The sequence below is a fragment of the Serinus canaria genome, chromosome 1A, assembly GCF_022539315.1.
Source record: "Serinus canaria isolate serCan28SL12 chromosome 1A, serCan2020, whole genome shotgun sequence".
In the NCBI taxonomy this organism is placed as follows: Eukaryota; Metazoa; Chordata; class Aves; order Passeriformes; family Fringillidae; genus Serinus; species Serinus canaria.
In genome coordinates this window covers 58,008,485-58,030,024 of record NC_066314.1, presented here as the reverse complement: position 1 = coordinate 58,030,024, position 21,540 = coordinate 58,008,485, and the positions used below count along the sequence as shown (strand labels likewise).

General features: G+C 46.0%; 1 protein-coding gene across 1 annotated transcript in view; it reads left to right on the top strand.

The window, feature by feature from the left end:
* Positions 1 to 21,540, top strand: part of LOC103819604 (cystine/glutamate transporter-like) — a 32,301-nt gene that overhangs the window by 1,870 nt on the left and 8,891 nt on the right. The window contains 13 exon segments of the mRNA XM_050969687.1: positions 31 to 112; positions 5,259 to 5,404; positions 7,118 to 7,225; positions 7,936 to 10,232; positions 12,400 to 12,526; positions 13,262 to 13,377; positions 14,043 to 14,168; positions 16,525 to 16,624; positions 16,714 to 16,783; positions 16,962 to 17,084; positions 17,398 to 17,501; positions 19,369 to 19,465; positions 20,239 to 20,388. Coding sequence (XP_050825644.1) covers positions 10,040 to 10,232; positions 12,400 to 12,526; positions 13,262 to 13,377; positions 14,043 to 14,168; positions 16,525 to 16,624; positions 16,714 to 16,783; positions 16,962 to 17,084; positions 17,398 to 17,501; positions 19,369 to 19,465; positions 20,239 to 20,388 — 1,206 coding nt within the window. The 5' untranslated portion in view covers positions 31 to 112; positions 5,259 to 5,404; positions 7,118 to 7,225; positions 7,936 to 10,039.

Below are 21,540 nucleotides of genomic sequence, written 5' to 3'. Positions count from 1 at the left end.
TTTTAGTGACAAGGTTGTCTTTCCTCGCAGGTGGAAGCTCTCTGGGAGGAAGGACGAAGGCATTCTGCATTTGAAGAGCTTCCAGAAAAGCCTGACAATTACAAATTTCAGAGTATGTACTCTTAGATGAATAACCAAAATATTTAAGGCTAAGGCAGCAGTGATGTGGCACAGCAGGGACATAGCGTTTGCACTCAAGTGCCAAATCTACCCCCCTCCTCTGTGTCCCAATGTCTCTGGCGTGTGCTGTACAAGAAGTCCTTTCTGTCCCAGTGTTTCCTGTGGTTTGTCCTGCTTTGCCTATTTCTCAGCTTTTCCTGCTGAGAGGATGCAAGAGGATGCCATGGGCTGGAGTGGGCGAGCGGCAGGGGTAGGATCATCCCTGCTGGCTCGTGCCAGGCCTTGTGCAGCTGCAGGGCTCGGTGCCAGGGGCAGGGGCTCTGCCTGTGCTGCAGAAAGCCTGGTTCAGCAGCAAAACCCTCAAGCTGCCTCCAAGGCCTCCTGGAAAAACCATCTGCAGACATCCCACTTGGGTGGGAGCAGTCACTGCTACATGTACTTGCGGGCTCATTCTGTCTCAGCATGGGGACAGGGCACCCCCAAAGGCTGCACCACGAGGATCCCAGGCTGATCACTGCTTCAGGGTGTGATCAAAGTGCAAGGGTTTGTCTTTTCTTTCCTTCCTTACCCTGGAGGTCTTTACCTGAACCTTGCTGAAACCTGTGGAAAGACTTGTTGGCTTCTCCATGAACTGAAATTCTGGCTTGCTTCTCTATCAGCTATATGTCTGTGGCATTCTGCTGGTGCCTTTTTAGGTTACATTTCTCAGGATAAAACAAAAAGTGTAGGGGAGGAAGGGGAAAAAAAACCCCAGAAACATTTTCCTTCATCTTTCCTTCCCCTAAAAGAGAACTAGGTGGCTGGGGAGGGATGAGAGAGTTACAGGGATTGCCAGAACTTAGTGATTTGGTATCCTCTGTACCTGCTGCTGAGCAGCCACTTGTTAAATAGAAACAGTTGGATGCGTGTGGAATAATCTCTTAATACTGTTCCTACTGTCTTGTCTCCACTGATATGCAGGATGTGTTGCATTTTCTTTCTGAATGTGCTTTATGAGAGTACAGCAGGAGGCTAGATGTGTTTTGCATGTGAGTACAGTTGCATAATGCATGACCCATTGACCTGGGGCTTGGATCTGAGCTGTTTGAGCTGGAATGGTAATTTTTCCCACCAAACTGGTACCAGGATGCCTGCTGGGGGCACCCGAAGAGACCCTGGGAAAGGAGAGGCTGATTGTTTGACAACCTTGGCCATATTGGTGAGTCCAGGGAGCAGCACTGACCATGACCTCCTTCTTTGTTTGTCCCTGAATCTCTCCAGAGCTCAGCACCAAAGGGCCAGGCCAGCAGTTATCTGAGGCTGCACTGGGATGAAAAGTGGCTGCCAGGGACTGGCAGCTCCTGGTAGTGGTGGTGAAGTCTGGGGATGCTCCACATCTGCTGATTGAAAGCAAAAACTCTTGGTGGTCCAGAGGTCCAATTCTGAACAGGACTGAGGGGTATTCCTGACATATATTTAACTCACCCCAGCTGATTGTGTTTTAGTCCCAAGCTTTGACAAGTGCAGAAGCCCAGACTGTGGCCAGAGGCCTTGTGCCCCTGAAAACCCATCTCTGTGTGGCAATAGAAGCCCACATGGTTCACCAGCACTGTGACAGGGAACAAGGGCTTGGCCCCAGCTGTGTAGTTGCTCCCCTTGGAAGTTTTTCCATTTCTGGAAGGAGTGCCTCAGCTGGTGCAGCCTGTGCTGGTCCCAGTGACATGTGGAGGCTGTCATGTGCTTACATCAATCACAGCATGCTAGTTTATTTTCTTTCTCCTTAGATGTTTTGTAATGCCTTCTCAATTCAATGGCTGATATTTTTCACAATTACATTTCAGCAGCTGCATCAATCTGGAATTTGTACAGATGTCCTGAATTATGCCATGTTCTCACTTGCATGAGGCACCTCTCACAAAGCTCTGATGCCACAGAGAGGGTGTCCCAAGAGGCAGCCAGCACTGCTGACAGTGCTGCAGCCCCTGCCAGAGCAGTCATCTTCCTCAGGCTGATGGTCTCCTTGTCCTTGGTCTCCTTGTCCTGCCTCTACCTGGGGAGCAGTAGCTGCCCTGAGCGGTCCCCTTGTTCTCCTTGTCTCACACTGCGAGTCAGCTGGGGATAGAACAAGCAGGGGTTTGAACTGCTGGTGCCTGCACAGCAAGGACTCCCAAGATGAAGCCATGTGGAGATGCCAGGAGCCAGGGATACACTGGCTGGTATTGTTTTAAGGCATCCAGGAGAGGAGCTGAATTCATATTCAGGATGGTAACTCCTTGGTACTGGCCACAGTGACCCCAGATCCAAGTGCCTCACAGGGCTGCAGCCAAGTCCTGTGAGGGAAAGTCCTCCCTTCCTCCCTCCAAGCATGTTCTGCATCTGTGCTGAGCTACAGTGATAAGGGAAAGAAAACACGTGGTATTTCTTCCTTTGTGCAGCCTGCAGTGGAGCCTTGCTGGGCTGCCCTGGCTCAGAGCTATGTGCAAAGCAAATCTCCTCCTGAGACACCCCACAGGGCTCGGATTTGCCTCTGAAGCAGGAGCTGGAGTGACCTCTGTTTCAACATGAACAATCCTGGTTGTAGTTCCTGCCCCTCCACTGGAGCAGGTCTTTATTAGAGCTGACTGGGTCCATAACCTCTGCTGGCTGCAGGCTCTCCCAGCTGCTGGTGCTGTGTGAAGTGCTGTTTGTGCTTCCTTCTATTCATGCTGACCTTACCTGCCAGGAATGATGCAATCATGCCAACAGGATCAGAGGGAGGTTCAAAGTCCAGGATGGAAAAAGAAGAGGGAGGGGAAAAAAAAGGCACCAAAAATAGAGTTTCCAAGGCTGGAGGTTATTTCAGTGTGGGGTTCAGGGGACATCAGAGGCATGCTGGAGCCTCCAGACTGGGGGGGGGGGAGCATCCAGTTGGTGCCTTTCATTTCCTGCAGCTCTCTGTACTTCAGCAATCTCTGTACTTGAGCAATGCAGCAGTGTTGAGTCCACAGACTTCAGGGAAACCCAAAGAGAAGTGAATCTCTGGGGGCTGCTGGAGAGGGAGGGGTGGCAAGGACCATCAGCAAAGGCTGCTATGAGCTGATCTGTGAGGGGAGCTTCTGGAGGCCTCTGGAGGGACAGATGACATGGCTGTGGGTAACAGCCACAAGCAGTGCTTGGGATGTTCTATAAGGCCTTTGGGAGAAGCTTCTCCACAGGATGATGGTGCAGCACTGGAACAGGTTACCAAGACAGGTCAGGGACTCTGGAGGGGGTTTAAGACTTGGCTAGACAAAGCAAGGGATGATCTGAGCTAGTGTTGGCAACAATCCTGCTTCTTCTGGGAGACAGGGCCAGAGTCACCCAGCAGATACTTCCATGACTGTACTTACATTAAAATTGAATAAACATGCCCTTGTGTTGACTTAACCTTCCCAGTGAACATGTTGATCTGGTTTTGTTGACATGCTTATTCCTAGAACCCGATTCTCACTAAATACAAGTGAAAATGGGGGGTGGCCTGTATGTTACCTGAAAAACATAGGAGTTAGGTGTTTGATTAGGTTCTGGTGCCATCCCTCTGGCTCTGGGGAGCTGGCAGGGGCTGCACTGCCTGAGATGATATGGTGCCATGTTGTATAAAAAACCACATGCTGTCATTATTAGTCACTGCTCCCTGTTACCCAGGACAGAGCAGGACGTGTGTTCCTGCACTGTCCCATGGGGGGTGAGGTAGGGGTCAGAAAAAACCCTTCTTGTTCCACTTCCTTCCATCAGAGGCCTGGAAAATGGTAAGGAATTAATCCAAAACGTTGTGTAGTAAAATACAAATCCCCATTGCCTGCAAATTGCTGGATAAGAGCCAAAAAGGCCTAACAATTATGTTCCTTCCAGCATAATTGTATATTTGGCTTTTATTTTGTTAAATGAGTAACAGCTGAGCAGAAAGGCCAGAAGGAGAGACTCCCCCCCCAGCCTGGGGTATGTTCAGGGCAGGGGTTGGGCTGTGAGTCAGGTGCCAGCATAAAACACTGAGGTTTAACTGTGGATTAGACTGTGTGTAGCAAGCAGAGTGAGTGACTAATGCAGGTGCAAAGGGTTGTTGTTTATTAATGTTTAAATTTCATTTTGAATTCCTTGAAGGTGGGAAGAGAAGGAGCAAACCCAGGCACTGAGGTCGAGTCTGAGGGGAACTGGAGGCCTGAGGTGATAAATCATCATCACTGCAGTGAAACTGAGGGGGAAGCTAATGTAATATATGAAGCAATACAGAAAGAGGAATTTTATTACTTCAGTCAGCTCTCAAAGGATTCCATTCCAGATGGTTAAAGCAGGGTAGATCAGGAACCCCTATAGATGGGGCCCGTCATCTGACAACAGCAAAAGCAGCAGAAGGTTTCTTCTGACTCCAGCAGGAGTTTCAGCAGGAGAGACCTGTCTCTGGAGCAGGATAAGATAGCTGGTATTAGTGAGAAATTACCTCTTGGTGAGGAAAGCTGGTGATGAACGTGGCCATTTTGGCATTTTCCCCCATCCAGGAAAAGTGTCTTGTTCTTGCAGAATATTTATGGAGAGGCTTAGGGATTAGTCTGCAGCTCCAAAGCACTGCCTGGTTCTGAATGATGGTGCCATTGGCCTGTTGCTGGTGGGAATACTGGCCTTGATGAAGAGCCCACCATAGCAGCCCTGCAGAGCAACAGCCCCAGGGATGAGTAACAGCTCCCATGGAGCAGCCTGAGTCTCAAACTTGTTTTTTTCTAAGTCACCAAGCAGTGGCTAGGAAGCAGTGTCCTTTATAGCCCTCAGCCAAGCCCTGAGGTAAAAAAAAGGCCTGGTTCAGGGAGGAATTTCCCCTGCAGGAGCAGAGCTGTTGAGCATTGACACTGCCCAAATCAAATCAGCCTCAGATCAAAGGCAGACAAACGCCCAGACCTCAGCAGTGATGCAGTGCCACAAACCATTGGAATGAGCAGGGATGTTTCTCTCTATGGATTTTTTTTTTTTTTAATTTGAAGTGCATGAGAAGAATTCTCATTTGGGGAAAGTTTGGCTGTACTTTGCTACAACATTAGACTTCTCTGTTGGGTGTCTTCTGCTAGAAACGTTTAGATTTATTTTTGTTTGTGTTCTGTCTTACGCAGCTAAGAAAACAATTTTGAATAGGACAAATTGTCTTGTTCCAGGGAGGAGGTTTGATCTGGAGAGTGAAAACAGCTTGCTGCTTGGAGGACTGTCCACAAAAGAACAAAGCTCTGAGAACACTTCCCTGCGCTGTGCCCCGCTAGAGATAACGTAGAGCCAAGATGCTGGCCTCAGGAAACACAACTATGTGAGACAGTCTCTTGTTAAATGTTCTGTTTCTTTGTTTTCCTAGGATTCATGTGCTCCAGTGCCTGGTACTCTGGGTGTTGGTGCTCCTTTGGATCTGATGGGCTGGGAGGCTAGTGCTTGGGTATTCTCAGCTCCTGCTTGTAAGAAAGAGGAATCATGTTAGCTCATCTTACAGGGATGCTGGTGCACTTTCCTGACAGTCTTTAATAGCTGGTGCTGTGGAAGAAGACTGGAGTCTTCTTTAATCAGGCATGCATCTCTCCAGATTTGTGTCTGGCGTGTCACTGGCAACATGTGAGGAAGAAATACTCATGAAAGGGCTAATGTTCCTGCACAACAACATTAATGGGAAATCAGTTCTGGATACACAGAAGTGGAAACTCCTTGTGGCAGCTGAATGGAGAGTTATGGATGCCTAGAAAAGTGAGGTGACATTGTATGATCTGTGCATCCTGGAAATCAATCAGCACTACAGTTATAAAACATCTCCACTTGTCTGCTTTGGCAGACTGGTCATAATGAAGAATTTTAAACTTGGTGTAGAATATAAATCCTGGTAGCAAGGAACTCTCAAGCCAACAGGAATTTAGCTGCTTGAAAACCTTGGTCTTGGTTTAGTCCAATTTTTAGCCAAAGTGTAGATTTAACACTTTTAAGTTCTCAATTAAAAGGTCATTCTCATATCATCAAGCAGTCCAGACTCACCATACCATCAGCCATCTGTTTTCCAGAAAAATCACCCCTTTTGGAAGGACAACTGGAAATGCCTAAATGAGATGATAGAAATTCTGTGACCTGAGCCAAAAGCAATTTTGCTGTCAAGGCAAAAAAATTTCTCATTCAGACAGAAATGTTAGGAAATAGTAGTCTTTTGATAGACGGTTCACAAGATGATATTTGTGAAACTCTGTAGAAAGAGAAGCCAATGGAAATTATTTTTACATTTACACCTAAGGCAATTGCATGGATTTATTACTGCATCTGGGGCTGCAAGCCCGAGCCTGATTTATTAACTACTGTCCCTTTTGGTTTCTTATCCAGGGTGGCAAACCAGCTGTAGAATGCTGAAAAAAAGTTGAGCTGCATGTCTTGTCCTTTCAGCCTGTTTCTTGTGTTCATTTTGGTCTATAAACAAACATCTCTCAGGTCTCCTAAATAGATTTTCTGATTGAGTTCCCAGAACAGACCACCACCAGCCTCATTAAAGCTTATTTATGTTACTTTCATGCATGAATAAAAAAGCTCCCATTCACTGCTGATTTTATTTAGTTGGATTCTGTGCCTTGTGGTGGACATTGAATTGGAGTGACATTCTTGGCACCAAAAAAGAAAAAATTGTGAGACTGCAAGGAATAGTTTGACACCTGCATCTTTTGCAATACAAAAAGGAAGGGGTTAACCTGTTCTTGGCTATATGATATTGATTGAGGACACAAAGAAAATACAGCTGTAAATATTTAGGAAGATTCCCTAGTAGCTGGGGGGCTTTTTAGGGGTTAGATCATAGAACTGGGACTCTGGAGGTGTAGTCTGTTTTCCCAGGGATGCCACCCGCTCCCTGCGTGATAGAAAGAGAAAGGTCACTCGTTGTTCTAGGTCTCAACTCCCAGCTGAGAATGATGCTGTCTCCCTCCTCTCCTTTTCCAGTTTGCTTGTTTATCTCACTAGTTTTTCATCAGACTAACATCCACTCTCCCTCTGCTGAGCACAGTGGGTCCTGCTCTTGGCTGGGGCTTCTAGCCACCACTACAAGTAACAGGCATGATTCTCCCTGTACGCTCGTCTCCACCTTCTCTGTCCATGCTCCAGTGCTTGTGAGGTAAGATTAACAGCTAAAAAACCCCAAACTAACAACAAAATCAGTGTAAATGAAGAAGGAGGAAGGAAAGATCCAGTATCTGTGATAAGTTGTGCAATAGCTTGGAGTAGTGTTTTTCTCCAGCCCTGCTGACTGATGATCTCTCTCGTGTAAAGGTACTGCATTTTGGGACAAGGATCTGAGCCTGTTCTTTAAGTCAGAGGGGTGAACAAAAAGCAGCTTTGCCTCTTTCCTTTGCACTAAGCACATTGTGAATATTCTTAAGCATTGCCACAAGGATTAACATCCCTGAATTTTAATGTGCCTGGTGCTGGAATGTAGCTGGAAAGCAGAGCAGGCAGGAATGGTCTCTCTGGGCTGTGGGCTCTGCTAGGTGACTCTTTGAAGTTCTATTCAATAGCTTTCTGTTAGTCTTTACATTTATTTCTCCTTTTCTGCTTTTTTTTCCTCTTCCTTCATCCACTTCTTGAACAAGTACTGATACATTTCATGTTTCTCAAATTTACTGGACTGGATTGTTTTATCTCCACATACTTTTGCATGGAAGTAGTAGTAAAATAAATAATAAAGGAAAAACCACCATGGGGACAGAAGTACAGAGTGTGGTGTTTACTTTGGATCATTAACCTGGTCTCTAAATTTGATTTGATCTCTCCTTTTTTTTTTTTTTTCTTTTTTGTGCCTTCCCTGCTCTCTCTGTGTAATTTCAGAGCCTGCAAAGAGACGCTGTCTTCTGTGGCTTCAGGATCCCAGCAAGAAATGGGAGTCTGATGGATTGTAAATGCACCTGCTTTGTTTAAAACCCAGCCAAACAGATAAGTGCACTTTTCATTCTCTCTGAACAGTGCTTTAGACAGCTCTGCACAGCATCTCTCTTCAGTTTGGTGAGGCTCTGTGTTTCACTCCTGCAAATGAATGCTGTGTGGGTCTCACTTCAGCTGAGAAATACCAGACAATATTGGTATTTCACACTAAGGTAATTAATTGGTGTCTGAGGGAACTGCAGCTGAGAGGCTGGGAGGCTCCCAGGGGTCTATCCCAGCTCTTCCAGAGCCACTGTCTCCAGCAGCCCTGTGAGGTTTTGGGACTCTGAGGAGCAGCTCTGTGGGACCAGACGAGGCTGATGTGACCCATCTGAGCCTTAAAGAGTCCTATGGGACTCTTTAGAGGTTTAATAACTAAACTTGGCTGGTTTGATTGAGAAGATGCTTGTGCAGGCTTGGCACAATCTCAGAGAAACCAGCTCATGCTGCTGGCAGGAGAAAGGGCTTTCTTCATGTGCTTGTCATATGTGTGCAGAGAAAGTGATAACCCTGCTTCCTCCCACCAGCTTCCAGGTGGGGAATGAGCTGGGGAGGAGGGAGAAAAGACCTTGGTTACACTGAGTTTACCCAGGGCATGCAGAGAAGTATCGTGGGTGAGTGGTAACAAGATTTGTCCCCTCAAAGTTAGGGGAACATTTTTATCTCTCTACCAAGAAAGCAATTTCTGGCTGCTTAGGTCTGCTTCTAGAGGTGACAACTGTCTCCTCTGCAATTATTAAATTCTTCAAGAAACCTATAAAAGAGGGTCTCATGTAAAGTGGAACTTTGCAATAATATACAGCCATGGGGCTGGGGCAAATGTTCACCATAATACAATTTACTGTGTTAGAATAATGAAAAGAAAAGCACTGAAGCTGAGTGTGTGAGCATTATTGGGGTTGTGTGGCAGGAGGCTGGACAAGAGCCAAATTATCTACTCCAGTCTTGTCTTGCCTGCTCTTCCAGGGATAATTGCTAGTATAAAACATCTACCTTGCTATTAGGAAAACTACAACTAGGTTTGCTACAGCAAATTAGGCTGTAGTAACTGACCTGAATTCATCTCACCTACCTAAGCAGAAGGTGGGTTTCCTGGTGAAGTTGCCAATTTAGGGGTGATAGAGAGAGACAGGAGATTGAAGGAGGGGAAGTGGGAGGTTGCTGCAGTTTGTGAGAACTAAATCTGGATTAACTCATGATCCCTGAAGTGTCTGAAGTTCCTTCTTTTCTAGGAAAAACTTCACTGCTCTGTTATTACCAAGGAATTTTTTACATTAATAGAAGATATGGCACATCTGTTAGTAATGACTAAGCTCTGTCTTACAACTGTAACAGTATTTATTCCTGACTCTGCAGTACTTTGAAAGCAAAAAAGCTTGACACTGTATTAGGAAACACTGATTAAATGGAGCTCTAGTGAGAAATCAGGGCTAGTTCATTCAGCAAGGGTGGGAAGGAAGTTTAAAAAGCTTAAATCCTCTCTGTGCACCAACTAATGCAGCTTAATGTTTTCCTCATCTCAGATATTGTTTCTCAAGGTGTTGACTGTTAGGTTTGCAACTTTAAATCTCTTTTCTGCCAGTGAGCTGAAATCAATGTATTCCCCATTAGATCCCATTAAATTAACCCCAAACTGGCCAGTTCCAGTCTGGGCAATCTGACATTACTCAAAGTCAAATTTGGGAATCATCCTGAGGTGTGGCTGGCATACAACATGTAACACTCAGTGCTGCCTGGAAGAAGAAGCAGAAAACACTTGAAGTGTCTCTTGGGAGCTGTACTGATGAGATATGTGATACCAAGGGTGTTCTACTCACCTGTGGTTTGGCTGGTACTTCCTGCAGCTGAGGAGAACAGATTCAACAGCTCTTGTCCAGTTACTGAAAAAAATTTTGTCCCGAAAAGAAGATCCTTGAATCCCTAACTCCTTGTCTTACAGGTGAACCTTGAGGACACTTGGGAGATTGTAGCTCCTGAATGTGTGACCTTCCCCTGTGATTAGAAGAAAGCCATGGGGAAAGACAAGAAAGAAGAGGCCATCTTCCTGAGGAAAAAGATCACTTTGCTGCGGGCTTTCTCGCTGCTCATCGGCAGCATGGTTGGCAGTGGCATCTTCATCTCCCCCAAAGGAGTCCTGAAAAACTCCGGCAGTGTGGGATTCTCCCTGCTCGTCTGGTTTTCCTGTGGGCTCCTCTCCATGTTTGGTGAGTGCTGAGCTTTGGCAGCCCTTGCTGAAGCACCTGGGAGGTGAGGGGAGCCGGCACATTTTTATGTTTAGAAAGTTGGGAGTTGAATAAACCCAAAATTTCTGGTTCCTGCTGTAACAAAGGTTTAAGAAGTCAGGGGATGGTCACTAGGAATTTTTAGTTAAAATTATTTCCCTGGGGTAATGGACATAGTTCCAGCACTTATGGTCTGTAATATCAATTCATGTACAAGTCCAGGGCAGGGGAGGGACAGTGACTGCAAGTGGGGACAGCATGGTCTCTGCCAGGAAAGCTGGGAGAGAACGAGGGGACTTCTTCTGTAAGGTAGAAAGGAGATGTGGGCACCTAAAAGGGAATCTGAGGGTTGTGCTGTGCTTTTCCCAGACACTGTGAAGGGAGTAGGAAGGGAGAGTCCCAATAAGCCCCATGGGACCCCCTTTCTGTTAGGGAGAATGGCTGGAGCAGAATGCCTGGGGAGCTGCAGGGGATGCACCAGCACAGGGTGGGTGTAAGAAATGGTGTAGGGATGTCTGATGCTGCCCCACTTTCTGTGTGTTATTATTGGCTTGATTTCTGTCACTTAGTACCAGTCTTTTCTCACAAAGGCTGTCTTTTTGATGACAGCTTCATTCTAGTTCTTTTGAAATAAGGTAGCTCTTCTAGTTACAGTGGATAAAACCCATGGCTTTTAGTTTCTTTCATTAACTGTAAAAAATCACCATCTCAGAAACTCTCCAAAGGTGCTATTAGAACAACTGCAAGTTCTCCCAGCCCAGGAGAGAAATCTGATCTTTATTATGGTGGGTGACTTGAACATTCTTCTTCTGTTGTAACTCACTAAAAAAAAAAAAAAAAAAATCCACCAAAAGAAAAAAAACAAGAAAAGAGAAATACTCCATGTAAAAAAAAAAAAAAAAAAAACAAAAAACAAAGTGAGTGTCACTCACTTTGACACTCTGGCATGTATATGCAAGTTTAGAAATTGAGACATTCAATTGTTAATAGGGCAACAAGTTGTTCTTGCTCTTAGCATATGTGTACCAATACTTCACATTGCAACCTGTGAGTGGTTGTTTGGTGAATTATACCCTTTTGCTTAAAGAAAAGCTGACAGTGTAATGTGGGCATGGTGTTTCTTTTAAACAAGCAGAGCAGTAAATGGTAATGTGTGTGTAGTGTATGTGTAATCACATAGCCAAGCTCTGCACTTGTAAAGGTTTTTCTCTGTACAGCATCCTTTGGTACACTCTCCTGGAAGGGCCTTGGGAGCCTCTTTATCAGGCGATTGCATTTTGTAGCTGGATTTGTCAGTTTGTTCTTCTCTTTTATCAGCTTGATGACCTCCCCTGATCATTTCTCTGACATATTTTGGCAGTATATTTAAAAGGCCTGCTTTCTTTTGTGCTATTTTTTTCTTTCAAGTGGGGTACATACACAAGTCCCATTCCATGAGTTCAGCAACATACTTATATGCATGCTTAAAGCATTTAAAGGGACCCACTGGAACAAACAAGATGAGCTGTCTGCCTATATTTGATGCTTTGAACAGGAGTTCTGCACAAAATTTCCAACAGGGAGGCAGAAAATGTTGAGGTTGTCACAATCCTACGTGACCTGAATATGGCATGATTACCTTGGGACATGGAGGCATGGCCATGTCACCAGTGGATTCAAAGGAGGGAAGGGCTTTATGTGAAGATGCAAAATAAGGACACAAGAATGTGGCCTGGGATCAAAAACATGATTGAAATGACCAGTTCAGCCATGGCTTGTGGCTGAGCTGCTGTAGTTGCTTTGTAAGCACCATTTCATCAGCCTAATAGTGTGGAGAAGCAAGAATCCAGGGTATCTTTCAAAGGAAACCTCTTGTAGCTCTGTGCAGCATTTCTATCACACACTGTTCTTCAGAGCTTCCATGGAAATGTTGTAGCATTAACCACAAAACAGAGAATTTCTTTCCACCTGAGAGGTAAGCCAATTCAAAACTTACTTCAAACCACAGTAGTGCACAAAAATAGGGAAAAGTGGTTCTGTTAAACCTCTTTTTCTTCCTCTCATTCACTACTTATTTTAAATGGATTTGTTCAATCCCTGAAAAATCACAGAGAAAAGGGAATACCCCTGGGATTATTTACTTGGTACATTTTTACTGGAACTGTTCCAGGTGCCTTGTGTTATGCAGAGCTTGGAACAAGAATCACCAAGTCTGGAGGACACTATATCTACATTTTGGAGACACTAGGGCCTCTGCCAAGTTTCTTATTCCTGTGGGCAGAGTTTTTTGCTATCAGGTAAGAGATTTTATTTACTTGCCTTTTCCTGGATGCAGTGATAATTTAAAATACCAGAGGTTATGGTGCCAGGTAACAGTCCAGGCAGTTTGTAAAGGAAAGAGTTGAATGATTTTTAAACATTTTTCAGTATAAAAGGAAGAAGACACAATGTGGAAATAGTTACAAATGTTGAATGTGTTCTGTACTTGAAGAATATCTCTCTTGTCCCCTGGCAGCTTGTATCCCCCAAGAGCTGTGGTGTATTTCAGAAACTGACAATAGATGCCAGATTTATTTCAGATCTTCTGTTTTCAGAGCGAAACTTTTTTGGTTTCTTCAGATTGAGAAAGTGGAGACAATTTCCTGGCTTAGCCCCAAGTTAAATAATTTATAAAATTGTGAACTGCTTCTTTTTTTAGCATTCAAAAGGAAGTCCTCACCTCTCAATAACCTGTATCCTTCGTGTAAGCTTAGATGAGGCAGAACATATTGCATTGCTCAGTATGATTAATCTCAACTTTTGCTTTCAAGTTGGAAATTAATCATTTTGCAGCATGTGGTTTTTAACACATTTACTGAGAAAATCCTATGAGAAAAACTCAATGGGAATTCACCATCTGCATGGGTGAGAGGATTAAGCCAGGTGGGGAAACTTGCTCCCCTTCCCAAGTTTTGTGCAGTTTTACCTCATGCCATTTTTCAAGCATCCTCAGAGCAGTTTGTGCTTGGTTCCCCCCACACTCCCCACTGCAGGCCTGCCAACAGTGCTGTGGTTTCCCTGGCATTTGGGCGCTACATGCTGGAGCCATTCTTCGCCCCCTGTGCTGCCCCTGTCCCCGCGGTGAAGCTCGTGTCTCTCCTGGGCTACTGTAAGTACTGACATTTATGGGATTGTCCATCCTGGCCTCTCTGCCCCAGACTAGGAGCACTTAGGGCTGTTTTTTCCTGGACAGCTGTGGGATAAGACAGCTGTCTTACTGCCTCAGCTAACCAAAATGTTCTGATTCAAGGTGATGGTGTTGGGCCACTATATTCTCTAGGAAGTGGAATGGGCCTCCCTGTTGACCAGCTGGAGCCCTAGGTAGGGGGATTTTGCCAGGTGCGGGAGAAGAAACTCTCCATGTGTAATTGTGCAAAATCCATATGAACTGTGGGTGTAAGGCTTGAGGTTTTGGACTCCTTTCCTGGGGCATCCAGCCCATGAAGCTGTCCTGCCTGCTCCAGACTGGAGTGGACTGGCACAGGGAATGCTGTGAAGTGGGCTGCTGAGATGTCCCACACCTTTCCCCCATGCAGATGTGGATCACCCAGCAGGAACCAGGTTCCTGCTCCCTTTTAGGAGTGTAAGTCAGCTCCCTCTTTAAACACTGTTTGCTGGATCAACGTTTCCTGACATCTCTCATCCCAGGCGTCCTCTCTAAGGCATAAAGATGCATCCTTCCCCCAGCATCCCTAGGGCAGGGAGAGCTGCTGTATTTTTTCCTGTGTGTGTTGAGCCCAGGCTGCAGCTGTAGCAGTGGTGTTTCCTCTCCAGACATGGTCCTGACCCTCAATTCCTGGAGTGTCACCTGGAGCGCGCGGTTGCAGACGGCTCTCTCCATCGTCAAACTCCTGGCCCTTGCCCTCATCATTGTGCCAGGGATGATGCTGCTGGCCCAGGGTAGGTGTTGCTGCATGGCTGAGGAGGGTGCTCAATGTGCCCCCTGCTTTTATCAGTGCCAAGCGACAAGTGTGGTGCTCACTCAGCTGGCAGGAGCTTTCTCTGTCTATGTGCCAGATGTGAATTAGCTGGGAGCTGAGACCGGTGTAGGTGGCACAAGCTGCGTCATTGCACTGGGCTGATGCACTTGGCTGGGTGGTGCTTTCTCCAAAATTTAGTGGGTCTTAGCACCAGAGGATTTGTGAGCCTACCCAGGGTCACCCTAACCTTCCTCTACAGATGCTCTTTCTTTGGAGTCAGACTTGCCTATTTCCAGTGTAGCTCGAAATCTTTCCAAAGCAGTGCATATTCGATGGACATTTAGGATTTGTGACAGCACCCCCTGTTCCAATCACAGCTGTGTGATGAGTTACCAGCCCTCAGCTGAGCCCTGGTAATGGCATCTCTAACCCTTCTGTGGCATAAGCTAATGTTTTTTGCCTCCAGATCGAGATGGATGGTAATTCAGTGAATTTACAATGCACTTGGTACAGGATTTCATGCTTGTATGCAGAGTGGGGGAGAAAAACCCTACCAGTGGGATCTTCTGTGAACCATACAAGAGTATTGGCTTTAATCCAAGCCTCAGTTTATAGAAAAGCCCAAGGCATTCCCACTCAAGGGATGAAGCCTGCTCCCTCTTCATGCTATTACCTTCTTCTGCAGAGAAAACACCACAGGCAATGGGCTCTGTGTTAGTGTTTCTTTCTGACGTCTGGAGCTGGCTCCTTTGAACATGCAAAGCTCCCCTTGGGCTGGCAGTGCTTCTGAACGAAAGGACTGCCCTGCAGCTAGGAATCCCCAGCCATTATTGTTAGGAATGCCTTCAAATGACAATCTGTAGCCCTGGCACCCGTCCTCTGGTGGGGGGGATAAATGCAGGTGACATCTGGAGGGAGAATTCACCAAGAGACTCCAGTATGACAGGTTGTATTTAATGTGACTCACAGGGGACTGTAAATTGCTCATTAATGCATTGCAGGCAATAAATCCTTTTCATGCACCATCACTTACCAGCCATCATTTTGGAACATAAAAAAAGTACCCCAGTAGACCCACTCCTATATTTTAGGTTAGTTTTCTTCAAACTTACTTTCAAATTGACTTTTTTTTTTTTGTGCTTAAAAATTAGATTTGTGTTTTTAAATAATTTTGTCTGATTCCTCTGCCTTGTGCTGTTTTTTCTTTTTTTTTTTGATTGCAGTTCTGTCCTTTCCTTTGCCATTACCTTCTCTTTGGCTCAGGCTTATATTAGAGACTTGTGGGCCAGCGTTTCAAGCCCATGTGCCCAAATCTCACTGAACTTCTTGCAGAAGCACCTCCATATAAGTGGCCTGACTTTCTCCATGTGCTCTGTGCCATCTCACACCTTGCCTGGTAAAGCCCAACTAGGAAAGCTTCTCACCTCTTAAAGAGGGTTTGTTATGGAAAATTGAACATAGATGTGGTACCAAACCTTGGGTTACCCGGATTTGAAAATGTTGGCAATGCAATTCTTTTTGACTGTGTTTGAATGAGAGGCCATTCAGAACTGCTCTCCTCCCTAAATATTTTTGTTTTGATTTAGAGAAAATCTTGACTTTGATTTTTTTTTTTGTTAAGTTTTGTTTTGCTGTTTCAAGAAGAGCATTTGAAGGAAAATTAGGGGAGTTGGTAAATATCTGAGACACCTCTATTTTGAACATGTTATTTGCTTTGCACTCTGTGTCCTTTCCTATGGGTGGGTGGTGGTGGGTCAGACTGGCAGGCCTTGCTCCCATCCCCTCCTCCAGTCCGGTTCCCATGCTCTGGCCAGCACAGGGCTGGGGTCAGTGCTCCAGCAGCAGGAACAGGAGAGAGCACAGTGAGAGCTGAGTTAGCTGCCTCACTGGCTGCACCACATCAAAGGGTAGTGTGTCTCCAGCTGCTGAGGGGGCTGGGGACTGAACATGGGGGTCAATCCAACAAATTAATTTTGGACCTAAAGGAAGGAGAGGACAACATGGATCTGCTTGTCTCCAAGATCTCCTGTTCCCACATCAGGGTCTGTTGAAAATAACTAGCTATTGTTGCTGCCCTTCCTGAAATGCCTACCCTAGCTGGACAAGGGATAGATTTTTTTGTTTTTTAATGTCACTGTAGGAAAGTAAAAAAGTAAACATATCAGCAACAGCACTGCAGTTAAAGCAATGAAATGAATTTGAATACCCTTCTCCAAGGAAATCACAAACACTCTTCCCAGGTCTGGGCAAGAGGTACAAGGGATGTTATCCTACAGGGAAAGAAGCCTGTTTCTGACGTTTTCCTGCTCTGTGTCCGTTGTTTATCTCCTCTGCAGGCCACACCGAGCACTTCCAGGATGCTTTTGACAGACAGTCACTGGTTCTGGATAAGCTCCCCCTGGCTTTCTATGCAGGCATGTTCGCATACTCCGGCTGGTAGGTGCGATGGGAGGGCACTTCCCGGGCAGCAGACAGGTGCCCTCAGCATGACTCAGACTCTCACCCTGTCTCTTCCCATCGTGCAGGTTTCAGACTGGTTTTGTGCGTGAAGAGTTGGTCAAACCTGAACGGTAAGGCTGGGAGGAAGCGCACTGGGTTACCAGCCTTGGTGATCCCACAGCTTTCCCAAGTGCAGTACAGGAGGAATAAGTTTGTGGGTTCACTTGACTGCAATCAATTGTGCTGCCAGATAAAATCTGCTGTAATACTGTGCATAACAAGGGATAGCAGCTTGTTCTTTGTGAGTGCGTGTGCGTGTTCTCTTTCCTTGCAGAAATATCCCCTGGCTGTCATTGTGTCTGTGATCACGGTAATTGTGGGATACATGCTCACCAACGTCTCCTATTACACAGTCCTGGGAACAGAAGATGTTCTGGCTTCTCCTGCTGTGGCTGTGGTGAGTTGTCATTGCTATTGTTATCTCCTCAGTGTGGCCAGCTTGTGCTGTGGTCATGGCAAGTCCTTCAGAGATGGTTTTCTTATAAAATGTTTTATTGCTTTGTAATTTCTCTGGAATACTGGGCAACAGTAAATTCTTCTTGTTGTGGTGCCTAAAAGATAATGAAAAGTAACCTGCAGATGACAATAGAAAAGGTGAGATTTATGACTTCTACATTACTCCTTCAACAGAAGAAGTTTTCTTTTTTTGACCCTGATGTCACCTAGAGATCGCCACATGCTCCCTAAAGTCATGTTTGCTCTTCCTCCAGAGCTTTGTGCAGCGAGCCTTCAAAAGCCTGATCTCTGTGGTCCCTGTCCTTGTCGCACTGTCCTGCTTTGGAACCATGAATGGAGGAATCTTCACGTTTTCAAGGTCACATCCCTAAGGGTCTATTATGCTTTTGGTTCACTGAATCAGAGGGAAGCATCACCAACCTCTGAAACTACCCATCCACACAGTGGCATTTTAGCCACTCTTGCGGAAAAAATAAGGCTTTTGACTCCCAGGTTGTCAGCTACAGGAAGGTCCCGTATGGCTGTCTACTTTTTCTGTTTCTGACTAGATCCAGACTTTGGTACCCAGGACTGGTCACAAAGATTTTTATCTTCTCCCCTACCCTTCAATTTAAATCCCCAGTTTGAAGTGAAATGTCAATGTTTCTGGTGAACTAAAGGCTTTGTTGATGTTGGCAGCTGCTCAGTGAGACTGAGTCTTCTTCCACTGGGTTCACCCAGCTGTGCTGCTGGAGGGCATGAGGTCCCTCTGTTGTGAGGCTCTCCAGGCAAACTCTCCCTTGAGAACTTTGCTTTGAAGTCAGTGAAATGTCATTGGGATGGACTATTCCTAAAGCAATAGCCAAGGTTCAAGAAGTCTTTTTACAGCAATAAGAACAGCTTTGTCCCATGGAAAAATAAACTTGCCAGCTTCACTGTCTGCCACACTCTGTGTCATTATGGAAACCTTGAAATTGGAGAGGAGGGCAGGCCTTATGAACAACATACTTACGTTGTGCTGGTCCTATGGAGCTGAGCAAACTCTCTGCAGTGGGTTTTGCTTCACAGCTTTGATTGCAAAGGGAAAAATCAGTTGATCTGAAAGGAATGTCTTATAGCCTGAAAGTGAATGAGTTATCTGATCCACTGCTCTGAAGTCCTGTATTAAATACAGGTGTGGATGATCCTTCCCATTAGCTGCTCCAGATAATGGTTTTCTTTGAGGATGAGAAGTCTCTAGACAGCACAGAGGTCCTTAGTGTCCCCTACTGACCTCTTCTCTGCATCCTGGCATCATTAACATAATCACTGCAGAAAGTCCATATAAACACTGATGGGGCCTCCGTGGCTGCCTGCCAGCCACACCCCTGCTGCCACAGAGACAGCAATAAAACCAGTTGTACACTTGTGCCCCAGCTGCTTGGGGCCCTGCTTCAAACCAGCTGATGCTCTGGCATGGTTTGTTTGAGGATATTAAATTTCTAAAATTGGATGTGATTGTCTTCTCCCTAATTGCTCTTTCACGAGTCAAAGGAGGGATGCAAGCAAGGAACTCTCTGCTCTCATTTTGTAGCTGTTCTTGTGTGTAGCTGGTCTCTTGGCAGTATGACAAACTGTATTTTCCAACAGCTGACAAGAGAATTGGAAATAATCTGTCATTTGAGGTGACTGCTCTTTATTTTCTCTATATATGTACATATAAGAATATAGGCTTTAAAGCTGACAATTCCCTTTCCTAAACTTACTAGTTTCTCTTACAAAGGATTGAAGTTTGTGATCCCTCCACTTCCTTTTCACTGGAAAGATAATTTCCTTTTTTGATGGCAAGAGACTTTCTTACTCCTGTTTCCAGTTTGAGTTCATTCTTGGTCACTTTGGACTTGCCCAAAGATCTTTGCTAATGAGGCACCACTGCCAGTGGTTCTGATGGTGGGCTCTGAACTGCACTGAACTGGTGCAGAGCTGTGGGAACTCAGCCTTGGTTTTCTTCCAAATGCCCCCAAAGGAGTTCTGAGCAATTTGGTCTAGTGGAAGCTATCCCTGCCCAAGGCAGGGGGGTGGGTTCCAACCCAAACCAAACTTTCTATGAAAGTGCAACTAAAGGCAAAACTGTGGCCTTGAATAGCAGCAGACTTGTGCTGGGGAAGGGAGTGGGTGCCTTGATGTCTCAGGTCAGTCCAGTGACTCATCTCATTTCTAATGTGGCTGTAGAATGTTAATGTACAGGGCTCCCTATCTTTTCCTAGGACTCTGTTTGTGGCTTCCAGGGAAGGGCAGTGGCCTCCTCTCTTCTCCATGATCCACATTCGAAGGCATACACCCCTTCCTGCTGTCATGTTAATGGTAAGGTGATCTGGCTGTGTGTGACATGCTCTGTTCTTTTGCTGTCTTGGCTTTCTTGCAAGGACTGGATAAACTGAGGAGTTTTAGAGGGTGTTGGAGCATTAAATTTCTCCCTGAAAAATAAAGAAGGCAGGATACAGGAAATGGCTGCAAAGTATTAAATCCCCTTGAGCCAGCAGTGATACCCAAATGTACAGCCTTGAACTCCCTGCCTTATACCATTAGATACCTTTTTTAAAAGTACAGTCCCTACCATCTGCCACAGGTGCTGCTTGATATTGCCTTATGAAAATAGCTCTGCCGGGCTTTGACTATCTGGAAATTTCAAATTCCCAGGTGTGGTGGAAATGCAGGGAATGAGCATTTGTAGAAATGGTCTGGTCTCATGTTTTGGTTTGTACAGGGTTTTTTTTGTGGCAATGGTCCAGCTCCATCCCAACTGTGCTGCAGTGCCTGTTGCAGCTTGGCTGACCTGCTAAAAACTTTGCAGATGTCATTGAAGATAGCCTGTGTGCCAGCAGTGCAGGCTTTTGGATCATGCATGTTTTAATTGTCCTGGTTTGGACATGAAGCACTGAAGATGCTGATCTTGGAATGATCACTCTTTTCTGTAGCACTACAGATGTGTACCTTTAGTCTTTTGCCCTCAGTCTGTGACACTATTTTGTAAAGCTCTCTGACCTCCAAAATGCTGGGGCTGTGAAGTAGTTGCAGGAGGGTTGGAGGAGGTGATCCATGCTGTAATGACTGTATTTCATGTTCAAAATGCTCAGTTCCCTTTGGTCACTGCCATGGTGTGCATTGGAGACATCTACCATCTACTGAACTTCTTCAGCTTTTCCCGATGGCTCTTCATAGGATTGGCCACCCTGGGGCTCATCGTCCATCGTCACCGTCACCCAGAGCTGCAAAGCCCCTTCAAGGTGAATGCACAGCACATACCTGGCAGCCAGGAACCTGCAGGCCTGCCATCCCTCTCTTTGATTTGCTCACAATTACAGCATCACATGGCCATGGTTGCCTTTAGGCTCTAAGGGGTTTCAGTCTCTGATGCTTAGTAATGTCTGTGGGGAGCTCCTGAAACTGGTCAGTGTGCCCAAACAGCCAGATGTGATAAATCCTATAAAGCCAAGGGCTACAAGGGCTCACCAGATGCATCTGTTAGAAGACTGCTTGGTACAAGGGACAAAGTTTCAGGCTTGCAACTGGGAGATGTACAGAGAGAAGTTGTCTGGCTCATCTCTTGTGGCCTACAAGAAGGGACTCTTGCCTGGATGTTATTTCAGTGGCAGGTAAGTCTCAGCTCTAGCTGAGAAGCAGGAAGGTGTCAGACTTGGGGGGAAAGGAGCATGGGTGTAGCGGTCCTGGGAGCAAACCTGACTTGGGAGGAATCATCTGCTGGTATGGAAATATTGTCTCATGTAAAGCAGTGGGCCCCTCTTGTGGCCTTTCTCACCCGCTGGATGCCGGGATCCCTCCTCATGTCAGCAGGTGTCCTGTGCTTGGGCACCTTTCCCACTGCCAGATAATATACAGAAGGCATTAATTAGGTTGGGGCGGTGCTTGAGGCAGGTGCAGTTTGCTCCTGTCGCCCCTGCGTGGTGCCCCCAGGAAGCAGCTCCCGGGAAGAGAGAGGACCTCCGGGGCTGTGGGCACTGGGCAGCCAGGAGCTCGGGGGACAGAAATGCTTCCTGCAGCTCGCAGGGGTCCTCTATGAGCTGGGTGCATCCTCCTGCAAAGTTTGGGGTAATTTTGCTTCTCGGTCTTTGCATTTAGCAGAGACCTTGAGGCTTCCCAGTTTGTCGGTTGGCTGCACTTGCATACTCCCCCAGAACCAAACTGAATAAGTTTAGTTTAGTTTTTCTTTCAAACCAATCTTCACAGGGGAGATGTATTAGTGGGTGGCACTGCTGATGATTTCAGATGCTGAGATTTTGCCCTGGTTTTCAGACTAACAGCAGCTCCTAAATGCTAATTAAACGAGGGAGGTAAACACTGGCCCTTTGGTCAGTTCGGCTGGTTTCCCCCCGCCTTTTCCCTGGTTTTTGTCAGTTCTGTGCAAGAGGCAAGGGCTG